At 47.1% G+C, this 16,671-nt stretch overlaps 1 protein-coding gene across 1 annotated transcript; it reads left to right on the forward strand.

Moving 5' to 3' along the window:
- The first annotated feature begins 9,096 nt into the window (after positions 1 to 9,096).
- Positions 9,097 to 10,701, forward strand: LOC121876539 (mucin-12-like). Its single transcript, XM_042381733.1, has one exon. The coding sequence runs from the start codon at positions 9,097 to 9,099 to the stop codon at positions 10,699 to 10,701; it is 1,605 nt and encodes a 534-aa protein (XP_042237667.1).
- Positions 10,702 to 16,671: the final 5,970 nt, after the last annotated feature.

Here is a 16,671-nt window from a genome sequence, read left to right on the forward strand (position 1 = left end):
TTAAGGTAAAAGATGAGTAAAGGTAAGGTAAAGGTAAGGTAAGGTAAGGTTAGGTAAGGTAAAGGTAAGGTAAGGTTAGGTAAAGGTAAGGTAAGGAGTAAGGTAAAGATAAGGTTAGGTAAGGTTAAGGTAAGGTTAGGTAAGGTAAGGTAAGGTAAGGTAAGGTAAGGTTAGGTTAGGTAAGGTAAAGGTAAGGTAAGGTAAAAGGTAAGGTAAGGTAAGGTTAGGTAAGGTAGGTAAGGTTAGGTTAGGTAAGGTTAGGTAAGGTAAGGTAAGGTTAGGTAAGGTAAGGTAAAGGTAAGGTAAGGTGAGGTTAGGTTAGGTTAAGGTATGTAAAGGTAAGGTAAGGTATGTAGGTAGGTGTAAGGTTAGTTAGGGTTAGGGTAAGGTTAGGTTAGGTTAGAAGGTAGGTAAGGTAAGGTAAGGTAAGGTAAGGTAAGGTAAGGTATAAGGTTAGGTAAGGTAAGGTAAGGTAAGGTAAGGTAAGGTTAGGTAAGGTAGTTAGGTAAGGTTAGGTTAGGTAGGGTTAAGGTAAGGTAGGGTTAGGTAGGTTTAGGTGTTAGGTAAGGTAAGGTAAGGTTAGGTAAGGTAAGTAGGTTAGGTAAGGTATGGAAGGTAAGGTAAGGTAAGGGTTAGGTTAGGGTATGGCTGCTAGGGGTAAAGTTAGGTAAGGTTAGGTTAGTTAGGGTTAGGGTAAGGTTAGGTATGTAAGGTAAGGTAGTAGGAAGGTAAGGTAAGGTAAGGTAAAGAGTTAGGTTAGTAAGGTAAGGTAAGGTAAGGTAAGTAAGTATGGTTAGTAAGGTATGTAATTAGGTAATGTAGGTAAGGTATGTAAGGTTAGGGTAAGGTAAGGTAAAGTTAGTAGGTAAGGTATGTTAGGGTATGTAAGGTTAGGTAAGGTTAGGTATGTTGTTAGGTATAAGGTAAGGTAAGGTATGTAAGTAAGGTAAGGTAAGTAAGGTTTAGGTTAGGTTAGGTTAGGTAAGGTAAGGTAAGTTAGGTAAGGTATGTAAGGTAAGGTTAGGGTTAGGAAGGTTAGGTAAGGTAAGGTAAGGTAAGGTAAGGTAAGGTAGTAGGGTAAGGTAAGGTAAGGTAAGGTTAGGTAAGGTAAGGTTAGGTAAGGTAAGGTAAGGTTAGGTAAGGTAAGGTAAGGTAAGGTTAGGTTAATTTGGGTCGTTGTAAAGTTCCAAGACATTTGTGTGATAAAATTGCACGATAACGAAATTTCTTCTATGATGTTTATGAAAGAAAACCCCGATTATTATCAGATCCTGTCGACCATTACCCAGACAAAACGTATTTTATTATCTATATAAATTGTTTGTACAGGTCTTCTACGTGACAAGCTGGGGATTGTTAACACTGGGGCCTATTAGGACTGGGCTCTATTAGCATTGGAGCATATTAGAACTAGCCTATTAGAACTGGGGCCTATTAGAATTAGTACCTATTAGGACTGGGGAGTATTAAGACTGGGGTATATTAACACTGAAGCATATTAGAACTGGGGCCTATTAGAACTGGGGCCTATTAGAATTAGTACCTATTAGGACTGGGGAGTATCAGAAATGGGGCCTATTGGTACTGGGGCTCATAGAGGATAACCTGGCCGTAGAGGCGAGGCAGGTGTGGGATCTGTTGGTCTTAAGGGATTATCATCTTTACAAAGAGACGACCATCCTGACCTGGTGAAATAATATGATGTATTTATCTGTAAGAGAGAGAGAGAGAGAGAGAGAGAGAGAGAGAGGTAGAGGTGAGCCAGACAGCGTGGCGCCTAACAGGGCTGGCGGGCGGCCAAGAGCGCGGCAGGTGACCTTCCCAGAAGCTACTCCACCTCCCTTGTTGTGCTCATTCACACCCCCTTTTGCGTGCGTGCGTGTGTGTGTGTGTGTGTGTGTGTGTGTGTGTGTGTGTGTGTGAATGGTTAGTTTATTGTGTTCCCCATTTTCATCCTGTGAGTGATAGAAAAAGAATTACCTAGTAGAGGTCACAAGGGTGTGTTGTGTACTGTACAGTATAACAAGCCTCACGTATATAGTGGAGGTGAATGTTACAGAGACTTTACTGTACATCTTTTGTTTAGGTCTGTACACAGTTGATTTACCCTACTAGGTGTAAACTGAGGATACAGGCTTAATAAACAGTAAGCTTGGACCTGTCCCTAAAAGGTTCGGTGAGTTGACTAGTGCCTGTGTGCACTTGTCTGCTTAATTCAAATTCATCACCAAGTTCTTTTCCTGTTTACAGTGTTTTAGGTTTTCTTGACAGACCTACTGTATACCTGGTGTAGATGGTCTGTAGGTTATGTGTATGTTCAAGAACTCTCACAATGACGGTGTGTTAAGAGATATAGGCGGCGTGTGATCGTTCGTTTAGGGAAAAGTGGGTGTTGTGATGCTGTCTTCTAGAGCGGCGGTTCACGGACTGACATATTGTAACAGTTTCATGGACACAATGTTGTCCTGTGTGTGTGTGGGGGGGGGGTGTCCTCCCAGCACCAGGTCCCCCAATACCAGGTTCTCCTCCCAGCACCAGGTTCCCTCCCAGCACCAGGTTCCCTCCAACACAGGTCTCTCTCCCAGCACCAGGTCCCTCCCCAGCACCAGGTCCCTCCCCAGCACCAGGTCCCCCCCAGTACCAGGTTCTCCTCCCAGCACCAGGTTCCTCCCAGCACCAGGTCCCTCTCCCAGCACCAGGTCTCTCTCCCAGCACCAGGTCCCTCCCAGCACCAGGTCCCCCTCCCAGCACCAGGTTCCCTCCCAGTACCAGGTCCCCTCCCAGCACCAGGCCCTCCCAGTACCAGGTCCCTCCTACTCAGGTCCCTCCCCAGCACGAGAATAAACAACAACTCACCAAAGGGGAGGAAGGAAGGGGGGGAGGCACCAATTAGGAGGGGCGGGGGCACTGCTGGCACAGATGGTTTGGGAACACTGGGGTGACGCCATGTCTGCCAGCTGCCGAAGGATGTCACCCCAACTCCTCCTTCCCTTCCTTTTCCCACTCACCGATTCCTCCTCTTCCTCCCCCTCCCTCACCTTCCTCGTCTTCCCAACATCCCCCCTTCAACCTCTCTCCCATTTTCCTTCGACATTCTATCATTCACTCTTTTTCTTACCATTCCTCCTTCCCACTCCCCAAATTACCTCTCTTCCGCCCTACTCCCCAAATCTACCTCTTCCGCCCCACTCCCAAACCTACCTCTCCTGTCCCACCTCAATCTACCACTCCCCAAATCTACCTCTCCTGTCCCACTCTCTAAATCTACCCCTCACACCGTTTCCTCTACCGTTCCATAAGCCTCTTCCCCAAATCCCACCTGACTCCCTGCCTCCTCACCCATTCTCCACTGTTCCCTTTATCTTCCCACTACCCTCTCCTCTACTCCCTCCCAATGTCCTTTATCTCACCTCCTCATCCCTCCCACTTCAACGTCTCTCCCTCTTTTCCACTTCATCTTAACCTCCTCAACTCCCCCTCCCCCTTCTTCACTATCCTCCTCCTCCACTATGGCCGCTCTTAAGTCTTCTTCCCCACCTCCCTGGCTCCTGACCTCTCACAGGCAATGACTAGCATCGTCTGTGGCGTGAGGTAGAGATGGAGGGGAGGAGGAGGTGAATCACACACACACACACACACACACACACACACACACACACACACACACACATACACACACACACACACGAGGAGTTGCTTACATAGCGTTAGGGTCACCGTAAAGCAATACGTGTTTGAGTGACTCACCTCAGGTCCACCACACACTCGTACACGTGAATTAACCCAAGTATCTGATGCCCCATAAGGTGATAGGCAGGAAGAGCCGCAATATATCGTAATTTGGCCGTATTTTCTTCCATCCCATAAACAGCGTTGTTCATATGGCAACACATCAGGACTTCGTGAGTAATCTAAATAAAAAATCTCTCACGTGTTAAATTTCTCGCTTCAGAAAGCACAGAGATATGAATAGTCCTTAACTTTTTAATATTGAATTATTATTATTTTTGTTTCTGCCGGGGGAGGGGGTAATGTATCAGTATTCAGTATACTTACTTTGTTCTATCTAAGGAAGTCATTACACCGGAGAGCAAATGAAGACCATTAATAATTTAATCATTTGGAACTTAAAAAAGATTCTTGTTCTCACCAACCTCTGCTGCACAACTCATAATGTAGAGAGAATCATAATAACAAACTGGGGTAAATCACACACACACACACACACACACACACACACACACACACACACACACACTTACCAGTACCAGACGACGACCGACCACTCGTTAACACCTTACCTGTAGAGACAGAGAGAGACACGTTAGAGATGATGAGACAACCAGCAGGATGTGGCACAGACCCTCCCTCAGTGACCCGCACGTGCTGGCATTAAGGTCATAAGTGCTATCAGTGCCATGACTCACGACCAACCGTGACAACCTCCTCCTCCCTCCTCCTACCACCATGATATCTTCCATCAGATTGGTTGGATATTGGTTGTGGTGGTGGTGGGTTGTGATGGATTGTGGTGACGATTGTGATGGTGGTGGTATAATGTGGTGATGACGGTGGTTGATTGTGGTGATGGGAGGTTGTGATGGTAGTGGAAGGTAACAGCTCTCTGGATGCTCTATACTGTATGTCTATTAAGAATCAATTATATGTTTGTCCTCCTTTATATATGCTGAACTAGTTAGATCTCACTCCTCTTGATAAGCCTCTAGTCTTATTTACTTTACAAACTCTATTTATAAACTTTTATCTATTTGCCTTACCCCATTTTCTTTGTTAATCCCTCCCATATCTACATAATCTGACTGATCTGGGCTACGATTCTAAAAAAAAAAAAAAAAAACCTAAGTTCAATTATCCCTAAATGGAAATGTAAGAATTCACCACATGAAAAATACACTGAGTTTTTACCTTAAGTAGACACGTAGAGGAGAAAATTATCGTACAAAAATATCAGTGAAGCCTCGACTTTAGCCTCAACCGTCGGGCCACCATCGCCGCAGTGAACCCTCGACCGTATAGTCCATACTGGCCACCTCCCAACATGATCGACCTGACCACCTGTGGCGACTTCCACTTTTCCCCAACACACTCAACTGTGATGGACTTGTAAACTACTCGACAAAGGTCTGAGCCAAGCCATAATTTCTACCACAACATGGGTGTCGGAGAGCCGTGAGAGCTGGGAGTTAGGGGCTATATGGTGGGAGGGATTTGGGAGGGAGGTCCAAAGAAGAGAGGGAGAAGAACAGAACCCAAAGAGGAGAGAGAGAGAGAGAGAGAGAGGAGAGAGAGAGAGAGAGAGAGAGAGAGAGAGAGAGAGGAGAGAGAAGAGAAGAGAAGAGAGAGAGAGAGAGAGAGAGAGAGAGGGAGAGAGAGAGAGAGAGAGGGGAAAGAGAAGAGAAGAGAGGAGAGAGAGAGAGGAGAGAGAGAGAGAGAGAGAGAGAGGAGAGAGAGAGAGAGTATCCTAAGGAGTATGAACCTTTGACCTCACCATCATCACTACATCAGCGTGAGGGAGAGACAAGTACTTCACGTCACCATGTACAGTACATCACTGTTACCTTTGTGTCACGTGCTAGAGAGAACACAACCTGGAGTTAAGAAAGTGTCACCTTTACAACCCCTGTATATAACAACCACAAAATATGGTTGATCGGGAATTATCTATTTTGCCACTTACAGCGGCTAGTTTATGTACACCCTGTATCACCCTGTGGGCGGTAGCGCAAAGGATTACGGAGTGGAGTTCACAAAGGGTCAGTATATAATCTAACCCTCGTGGTCAGGATATATATTTGGAATGTTACACAGTATTTCAATTACATTATTTGTTTATTTCTTTACATAAAGTGGTAACTTATTCACAAAATTGAGTACATATGTGAGGCAGTATGTCTGGCCTCACACTTTGTTATTCACATTTGCCTGAGTAGTATTCACATTGTGTATTTGGTTCTATACATGAGAACTGATATAGTTACTAAGTAAAAAAGTGGATACAATCTTAATATGTGGGCTCTCTTGCCAGTTAGAGATGAAGTGTTGTGCCATTTCACACACAGTGCTTGGACCTGTCCTTGAAAGGTTCTATCTTCATAACAGTCGAGGACGTGAAGTGTGTGGCCATATGTTTCCACACACACTTTACATTTAGTCTTGTTCACATGCTTGAGGGATATGTTAATTTCAGAGGTACTTTTATACCCAAACGTTAGTCTGGCACAGTGGTTCTCAACCTGGGGGACACGTTACGGCATGATTTTAGGGGGGTCACGGTGGGCTGTTACAAGTTGTAAATGTGACAAGAAAATGTGAGGAATCTGAAATAAATACAAATGTCATTACGTATTTTGACTTGGGAGAAGACAAACTGGAGAGAGTAGTGGTTTCCAACAGCAGTCCTTGGGGTGGTTGATGCAACAGAAGAGGTTTCCCTCCAAATAGCAGAAGAAGGCCAACACAACTGGTGAAACTTTACTTAAGCCGTGTACTTTAGAGACGGTCAAGCGGGTTCTTGGAGAGACAAGTAAACGTAACATCCAGAGGATTTCCTTGTCAGGCGACGCGGCGAAACGGCGGATTATTGAAATGTCGGGTGACATAAAGAACAAGTGATAGAGAGAAGGAGGGAGGGAGAAGAAAGGGTAATATTTAGGGGGAGGGCAGGTTAAGGGCAATGAAGGGTAAAATAGGGCAGACCAAGACAAGGTAGGCCTACTGGGGTGAGGGATACACACACATACACACATGTGGCCAACATCCATTTCTTGCGTGATTGGCTGTGGGTAGGCAATTACCCTACACAATACACCTGCCCAGAGCTCTTCACCTCCCTCTCCCCAGGACTGGTCTTCTCCTTCCTTCTCTTACCTCTCTTCACTCACCACCTCTTTTCAAGACCTGAACCTCTTTCTCCCGTTAAAAAAATGTAATAATAATAATAATAATAATAATAATGAACTTTGGAGTAAATAAACGATTATTTTCAGTTATTTTCCAACTTGATTCTCCAGCGCTCTAACATTAATCACCCGGGGTCTAATATTACTAATCACCCGCTCTCACATTAATCACCCGGGGCTCTCACATTAATCACCCGCTTCACATTAATCACCCGCCTTACATTAATCACCCGGGTTTCTGCATCAATCACCCGGGGTTTTCATATTAATCACCTCATAACATTAATCACCTGGCTATAAATAGTCACCTGCTCTAATATTTAATCACCCGTCTCTATTAATCACCTGCTCTAACATTAATCACTCATTAATCATCTGCTCTAACATTAGTCACCCGGGTTCGATTAATCACCCGGGCCCCAACATTAGTTACCCGGGGCTCTAACATTAATCACTGGGGCTCATTAATCACCCGCTCTAACATTAGTCACCCGCTCTAACATTAATCACCCGGCTCCAACATTAATCACCCAGGGTTTAATATTAGTCACCCGGGCTCTAACATTAATCACCCGGGGTTTGATGATCACCTGCTCTAACATTAGCCACCCGGGGTTCTAATATTAATCACCCGGCTGCAAACATTAATCACCTGGGCACTAGTTGTCTCCATCTGGGTTTTAAAAAGAGCCCCATAGAGCCACTTAGGGTGACAGGTGAGTCAACCATTATACCTGCAGAACAAATGAACGTCGGGGATCTTTTATTCCTCTGATCCTTTCTTCCCTTTAAGGAGAGAAGGGGTGTATAGAAAGGGGGGTAAAGGAAGGGGTTAAGGGCATGGGAGGTAGGTAGGTAGATGGGGGGTACTTGGAGGTGGGGAGGGAAAACACTGAGATAAAGAAAGAGACAGAGAGGGTGGAAGGACAGGGAGAAGGAAGTGTCTAACGAAGGAAGGAAGAAGGAGGGAGAGAAAGGAGGAGAGAAAGGAGGGCGGGAAAGGAGGGAGGGCAAGGTAGGGAAAGGAGGGGAAAGGAGGGCAAGGGGAGGGAAAGGAGGGCAAAGGAGGGAAAGGAGGGCAAAGGACGGAAAGGGAGGGCAAGGAGTAAAAAGGGAGGCAAGGGAGGAAAGGAGGGAAAGAAGGGAAAGGAGGGCAAAGGAGGGAAAGGAGGGCAAAGAAGGGAAAGGACGGCAAGGGAGGAAAGGGAGGGGCAAGGAGGGAAAGGGACAAAGGGCGGAAAGGAGGGCAAGGGAGGAAAAGGAGGCGGAGGGAGGGAAAGGAGGGCAAGGGAGGGAAAGGAGGGCAAGGGAGGAAAGGAGGGCAAGGGAGGGAAAGGAGGAGGGCAAGGGAGGGAAAGGAGGGCAAGGGAGGGAAAAGGAGGGCAAGGGAGGAAAAGGAGGGCAAGGGAGGAGGGCAAGAAGGAAAGGACGGCAAGGGAGGGGAGGAGGGAAGGGGAGTTTTGACGAGGTACAAAAAGGAGGAGGCTGACAGTGAGAGAAAGAAAAGAAAAAGCAGGTCTGACGGAGGGTGGGAGGAGAAGGAAGGAGGGAAGGAAGATGGAGGGAAGGAGAGAGAGGAGGGAGGAGGAGGGAGGAGGAGGGGACAGGAGAGATTGAGAAAGAGAGAGAAAAAATGAGCTCTTGTTTGGGCAGCGGAGCTTACACAGTTTTTACGTTGCCCTTTGAGGTGTTTTATCTGGGAGATTTTTAAGCAGGAATTAGGCCCCAGAGACTCACTAATCCCAGACCACAAGTGAAGCTAATTTTTCACCATTTCTCGCCACACACGAGGTCGTAGCTGAGGTTTGGAAGGGATTTTAGCTGAGGTTTAAGGAGGTTTTTAGCTGAGGTTTTGAAGTTGTTTAGCTAACCTAACCTCTACTAGTGTACTGAACCTAACTAAACCAAACTAAACGTAACCAAGTCTCTAAACAAACCTAACCTCACCAAATCTAACCAAACCCAACGAGTTCTCTAACCGAACCAAACCAAACCTATCCAAAGCCCCTTAACCTAACCAAACCTAACCTGACGAAGCCCCTAACCTAACCTCACCAAACCTACCCAAGCCCCTAACCCAAACTAACCTAACCAAACCAAAACCCGACTTAACGTCAATCAAAACAGACACAAAAAGACTTAATTTAACATAAGGTATCCGACACTCTTACGACACATGTCACCTCCAGACACCTACGACACATGTCACCTCCAGACACTCTTACGACACATGTCACCTCCAGACACTCTACGACACATGTCACCTCCAGACACTTCCATTGACACATGTCACCTCCAGACACGACTACGACACATGTCACCTCCAGACACGACTACGACACATGTCACCTCCAGACACTCTACGACACATGTCACCTCCAGACACGACTACGACACATGTCACCTCCAGAAACTCTACAACACATGTCACCTCCAGACACGACTACGACACATGTCACCTCCAGACACTCTACGACATGTCACCTCCAGACACGACTACGACACATGTCACCTCCAGAAACTCTTACGACACATGTCACCCAGACACGACTACGACACATGTCACCTCCAGACACGACTACGACACATGTCACCTCCAGACACGACTACGACACATGTCACCTCCAGACACTCTTACGACACATGTCACTCCAGACACTCTTACGACACATGTCACCCAGACACGACTACGACACATGTCACCTCCAGACACGACCATGACACATGTCACCCAGACACGACTACGACACATGTCACCTCCAGACACGACTACGACACATGTCACCTCCAGACACGATCACACACATGTCACCTCCAGACACTCTACGACACATGTCACCCAGACACGACTACGACACATGTCACCTCCAGACACTCTTACGACACATGTCACCGACACTCTTATGACACATGTCACCTCCAGACACGACTACGACACATGTCACCTCCAGACACTCTTACGACACATGTCACCTCCAGACACTCTATGACACATGTCACCTCCAGACACGACTACGACACATGTCACCTCCAGAAACTCTACGACACATGTCACTCCAGACACGACTACGACACATGTCACCCAGACACTCCTGACACATGTCACCTCCAGACACGACTACACACATGTCACCCAGACACGACTACGACACATGTCACTCCAGACACGCCTACGACACATGTCACCTCCAGACACCTACGACACATGTCACCTCCAGACACGACTACGACACATGTCACCTCCAGACACGACTACGACACATGTCACCTAGACACGCCTATGACACATGTCACCCAGACACGCTACGACACATCCAGATCCACAGACACATGTCACTCCAGACACGACTACGACATGTCACTCCAGACACGACTACGACACATGTCACCTCCAGACACTCTTACGACACATGTCACCTCCAGACACCTACGACACATGTCACCCAGACACGTCACGACACATGTCACCTCCAGACACGACTACGACACATGTCACCTCCAGACACTCCTACGACACATGTCACCCAGACACTCTATGACACATGTCACCTCCAGACACTCTACGGCACATGTCACCCAGACACTCCTATGGGCACATGTCACCTCCAGACACTCTTACGACACATGTCACCCAGACACGACTACGACACATGTCACCTCCAGACACGACTACGACACACGTCACCTCCAGACACGACTACGACACATGTCACCTCCAGACACGACTACGACACAAGATGTAGCGGCAGTGTTCACGTCTTATTTCCATCATGGTTTATAAAGTTGTCTCTACTGTAGCTTGACGAGAGAGAGAGAGACTCCCAACATTATCCTATACGCTTGTTAAATTACACGGTTGTTAAATTACTGTTGTTAAATTACTCTGTTAAATTCACTCGTTAAATTACACTGTTGTTGATTAGATTGATGTTAATTACTGTTATTAAATTAGATTTGTGAAATTAGGGTAGACTTGTTAGTTACTGTTGCTAAATTAGACTCGTTAATTACTGTTGTTAAATTTGACTTGTTAAATTACTGTCGTTAAATAAGACTTGTTAATTACACTTTAAACTTATATTGTTGTTAATTAAGACTTGTTATACTTATCGACTTTTTACAATGTTTCTGATAATATTTGGTGCTCTAAAACAAAACACTCACCAAGAATTTAATGAGTTCCAACGCTTTTTTTCCCCTAACACAGGGAGGAGGCTCTCAGTTAGTCTTGTTTACTGTAACCAGGTGGCAGGCATCTTTTCCCGCCAACACTCTCAGCTGACGACAGAACCTTCACTTTTCCCGGGAAATTGTTTATGAAATTCTCGACAAGACTAAACAACTTCGTAAATTCTATAAATAATCAGTTTCAGTAACATTTAAATCATATGTGAAAATGATAAATATTTCTAGAATGTTGGTATCGTTGAAATATACTGAATATTTTATCCATTTTGAAAAACTTGATCACTTGAGGACCCAAAATCGATACAAATGGTTAAAAACAAATTAAACTCGACTCAACGGGAGAAAAGAAGTGCCCCACCCTCAGGTAGCTTTAGGGTGATTAATCAACGGGTGAAATAATCTGGGTGGGGGATGGCTAATGTATATATGATATAATGGAGAATATATAAGGCATGATAGACCAAAACAACCTCAACTATATCACGTTAAACAAAAGAATCGACTTAAACACAAACGAGGGAAGCTTAATATAGAGGTGGTACATAAATCCCTTTACCAACAACAATATCCTGTATATGAACTGCAACTTATGCGCCACTCTTTATGTTGTTGAAGAAAATACAGAATAAAAATAAAAATCTCTCTGTTGTAAAACATAAATAAACAACAACTAAATCACAAGAAGGTATAATACGTAGTCATACGGTTGTGCTGTTATTCTGTGTTAATCTACACTGCGAAGATGCTGAAAACCAACTTTTAAAGTGAGACAGATTGTAAGAGCATGGAAACACAAAAGAAGGCAAAGCATTCCACAGTTTGGCTGTGTGAGGAAAGAAGGAGGTACCATAACGGGCTATTCTAATGTGACCAACATCCACAGAGAAACGGTAGCACCGCGGGCAAGACGAGTGTTACGAGCCCACGGCCCTGCTGGCGGTACACAGGATGCCAACCACCGAACATTGCCTGTTAAAGTACCTGTAAGAGAGAGAGTGAAGCAACATTGGGCGAAGAGAAAGGGAGGAGAGATTGTCGACTAAAGGAGGAGAGTTAATAAGACGACATGCCTTTGATTCCATCCTATCTAACAGTTGAGCAGAAGACGAGCCACCCCAGGATATGAGAGAGCAGTACCTGCTAGGGACGAATGAATCCTTTATATACTTGGAGCAACTGCTCAGGAGGAAGTAGCTACGGCATCTGTACAGCATTCCCAGCTGGGAGGCAGCTTTAGCTATATTAATGATGTGATTTCTAGTACAAATTGGAGGAAATGGTGAGGCCTAGCATAATTATTTCAGAATTTGGCAGAATGATAGCATCCGAAATGTAATTGGGAGATCCCCACCTCCCCACCTGCTCCTACCTCCCCACCTGACCCCCACCTGCCCTACCTCCCCCACCCGTCTCCCACCCCCCCTACCTGCCCCCACCCTCCCCACCCGTCCCCCCACCCCCAACTGCCCCCACCCGCCCCCACACCCGTCCCCACCCCACCCGCCCCCAACCCCAACCCGTCCCCACCCCCACCCGCCCCCAACCCCCACCCCACCCGCCCCACCCCTCCCCCACCCCCACCTGTCCCCCACCCGCCCCCCACCCCACCTGTCCCCCACCCCACCTGGCCCCCACCCGTCCCCACCTCCCACCCGTCCCCACGTCCCCACTCCCCACCCGTCCCCACCTCCCCCACCCGGCCCCCACCCCCACCCGCCCCCACCTGCCCCCCACTCCGCCCCCCCCACCCGCCCCCACCCCCCCCACCCGCCCCCCCACCCGCCCCCACCTCCCCACCTGCTCCCCACCTCCCCCCACCCGCCCCCACCTCCCCACTCCGCCCCCCACCTCCCCCACCTGCCCCCCACCCGCCCTCCTCACCCGCCCCACCTCCCACCTCCCCCCACCTGCCCCCACCCGTCCCCTACCTCCTGCCTCACAAACAACAGAGAACCATTAATCATCACCCACCACACACAACTAACATTTCCTTCCACACCAATCCCATAACCCAACCCAACCTAACCCAACCTAATCCCAACCTAATCTAACCTAACTTGTTCCTAACCCAACTCCATCCTAACCCAACCTAACCTAAAACTAAACCAACCTAACCTAACCTAACCCAACCCAATCCTAACCTAATCTAACCTAACTTACTCTAACTAAACCCAACATAACCCAATCCTAACCTAATCTAATCTAACTTACTCTAATTCAACCTAACTCCCTTACCCCAACTGATGACGTATAAAGCCACCTGTAGCCACTCAACTACTGGCTTGAACTTGAGGCCACATCGTTAAATCCTCTACTTTAAACCTCGACCCAGAATAGGTTGGTTAGGTTAGGTTAGATAGGTGAGGGTTGGTTAGGTTAGATAGGTGAGGGTTGGTTAGGTTAGGTTAGGCTAAGAGGGGTTGGTTAGTTAGGTTTATACTGAACCAGTGAAGAATTTTCAGGTGAAGAATTTGATCTTTACTTGAGTGATAATTAAAATCATGTTTAATCACTTTGGAGTACAATACCTAGCCCTTTTCTTGAGTACAATACCTTAACCCTTCTTGAGTAATACCTTAACCCTTTCGAGTACAATACCTTAACCTTTTCTTGGTTACAATACTTTAACCCTTTCTTGATACAATTTAACCCTTTCTTGAGTACAAACCTTAACCCCGCCTTGAGTAATGTCTCAACCTTGAATACGATGACTTATCCCTGAGTTATAGGACATTGTACTGGGATTAAGATGTCAAACCAGATTAAATTACACTGGGTTGCCGTCTTTAGGTGAAGCTACTGCAGTCGAGATAGTTGTTGTGTAGTAGTGTGATGTGGTGGTGGCGGTACATAACACTGGTAGAAATGCGAGTAGTGGGTGATGGTGGTAGTAGTGGTGGTAAGGAGAGAGGGTAGTAGTAATAGTAGTGGTGTTGATGGTGGTGGAGTGGAGGGAGAAGGTGGTGTGGTAGGAGGGGGGGTAGGGCAGTAGTTGTGGTAGTGAGGGAGGTAGTAGTAGTTGTGGTAGTGAAGGGAGGGTAGCTGTGGGTAGGAGGGGGGGGTAGTAGTAGTTGTGGTAGTGAGAGGGGGTAGTAGTTGTTGTGGTAGTGAGGGGGGTAGTAGTAGTTGTGGTAGTGAGAGGGTAGTAGTAGTTGTGGTAGTGAAGGGAGGGGGTAGTAGTGGTAGTGAGGGTAGTAGTAGTTGTGGTAGTGAGAGGGTGGGGGTAGTAGTAGTTGTTGTAGTGAGAGGGGGGGTAGTAGTTGGTAGTGAGGAGGGAGGGGTGTAGTTGTGGTAGTGAGGGGAGTAGTAGTTGTGGTAGTGAGAGGGGGGGGTAGTAGTTGTGGTAGTGAGAGGGGAGGGGGTAGTAGCTGTGGTAGTGAGAGGGAGTGTAGTAGTAGTTGAGGTAGTGAGAGAGGTAGTAGCTGTGTAGTGAGGGGGGGAAGGAAAAGGACAAGAGTGGGAGGTGATTTGTTTCTGGAAATAACACACACAAAAAATCGTAAATCTTGGGAACGAGTGACGCTGAATTGGACGATTCTCACGACTAGCTCCCTACTGTCAGGTCCTCTCCTCCTCCCTCTGTCTTCCAGGTCTCCTTCCTTAGTGTTCCAGGTCCCCCCCACCCCCTCCTTTTTCCACTTATACAAAACTCATAAAACGACGAGAGACAGAGAGACAGACAAACAGAGATATATACACAGAAAACACACACATACAGACAGAGACAGCCACACACATACACAGACAGAGACAGCCACATACAGACAGAGACAGCCACACATACAGACAGAAACAGACATACAGACAGAGACAGCCACACATACAGACAGAAACAGACACATACAGACAGAGACAGCCACATACAGACAGACAGCCACACATACAAACAGAGACACACACATACACACAGAAACAGACACACATACAAAGAGACAGCCACACATACAAACAGAGACAGCCACACATACACACAGAAACAGACACACATACAAAGAGACAGCACACACACACAGACCCGACTCTGGGCCACACACAATCCCATCATTTCTCGCATGTGGCAAAAAATAAAGAATACCGTGAGTTGTGGTGTGGGTGAGACAGTGACCTCTCTGGGCAGAGACCCAGCTGGTACCGCCCATCAATCACTCATCACACCCTAGCCCAACACCTCAACGAGACGCCAGTTGAAGCTTCCTAGGATGAACTAATGTGAACCTGCGGGTGCAGGTGTGTGTGTGTGTTAGCCCCAGTACAGGTGTGTGTGTGTGTGTGCCTTCCCTACACCAGCACATCCCTCCTTACACCACCAGAGTTACTCTTCTCCAACAACCATTCATCTGCCAGCACTACAACACCTCCCCACACCACTACACATCTCCCCATACCATCCCCACACCTCCCCACATTATCCTACATCTCCCCACACCATCCTACACTACCACACCCACTTCCCCACCACCACAAACTTCCATACCACCACACACCAACACACCTCCCACACCACCACACCGGTCACCAGGCCTTCAACGAGCGTGACTTGTAATATGCTAAACACAGAACACTAAAAGTAATGACAACAACAACACGACAAACATACGTAGCAGTAATAGTCTCAACAAGTAACGAGTCTGTCAGGTACAAGTCAGTCAGTCAAAGGTCAGTAATATAGTCAGTCAGTCAGTAAGTAGTTAGTCAGAAAAGACAGTCTGTTGGAGCTGTCTCTACACGCAGCTCGGAAAATAAAAAAATACTGTATAAACTGGGAGCATTTCTTTAATTAATATGTATAGTATGCGATGGAGGAATACTTAAGATTCATAATGGTTACCACGAAGACGAAGTGACGATGAAGAAGACAAGTGATGACGATGAAGAAGAATTACTGATAGAGGACAAGAGCCAAGGACGACAACAAGAGATGATGATGAAGAAGACATGAAACGACGATGAAGAAGACATGAGACGACGATGAAGACAAGATGACGATGAAGACAAGAGACAAGGACGACAAACAAGAGGACGATGATGAAGAAGACATGAAACGACGATGAAGAAGACATGAGACGACGATGAAGACAGGATGACGATAAAGACAAGAAACAAGGACGACAACATGAGACGACGATGACAAAGTGAAGAGAGGCAATCAGATCAATTTCTCGTCACGATGGTGGGTCAGGGAGTAGGGGGGAGGGACTGGTGATGGCTGAGAACCTCATAGCAATCAAGACGCTCAACTTCCGCTACTATGAAGGAAGGAGCCACAACCACGACAGCAGGAAGAGCCACAGACCACAGGGTCTCAAAAGGCCCGATCCCAACCCCTCCCCCGCCAGGTCCTTCCCCAGCACAATCCTCCCCCAGGAAGGTCCACTCCCAACCAGGGCCTCCTCCTCACAGATCCCTGCTCAGCCAGATCCTTCCCCAGCCAGGTCCTACCCAACCAGATCCCCCAGCCAGGTCCTCCCCAGCCAGGTCCTCCCCCAGCCAGGTCCTCTCCCACAAGCCAGGCCTCCCCAGCCAGGTCCTTCCCCAGCCAGGTCCTCCCCACCAGCAAGGTCCT

The sequence above is a fragment of the Homarus americanus genome, unplaced genomic scaffold, assembly GCF_018991925.1.
Source record: "Homarus americanus isolate GMGI-L3 unplaced genomic scaffold, GMGI_Hamer_2.0 scaffold28, whole genome shotgun sequence".
Lineage (NCBI taxonomy): Eukaryota > Metazoa > Arthropoda > Malacostraca > Decapoda > Nephropidae > Homarus > Homarus americanus.

Excerpts from the sequence above, each read along its gene's own strand:
- LOC121876539 (XM_042381733.1), top strand. The coding sequence starts at position 9,097 with ATGTCACCTCCAGACACCTACGACACATGTCACCTCCAGACACTCTTA.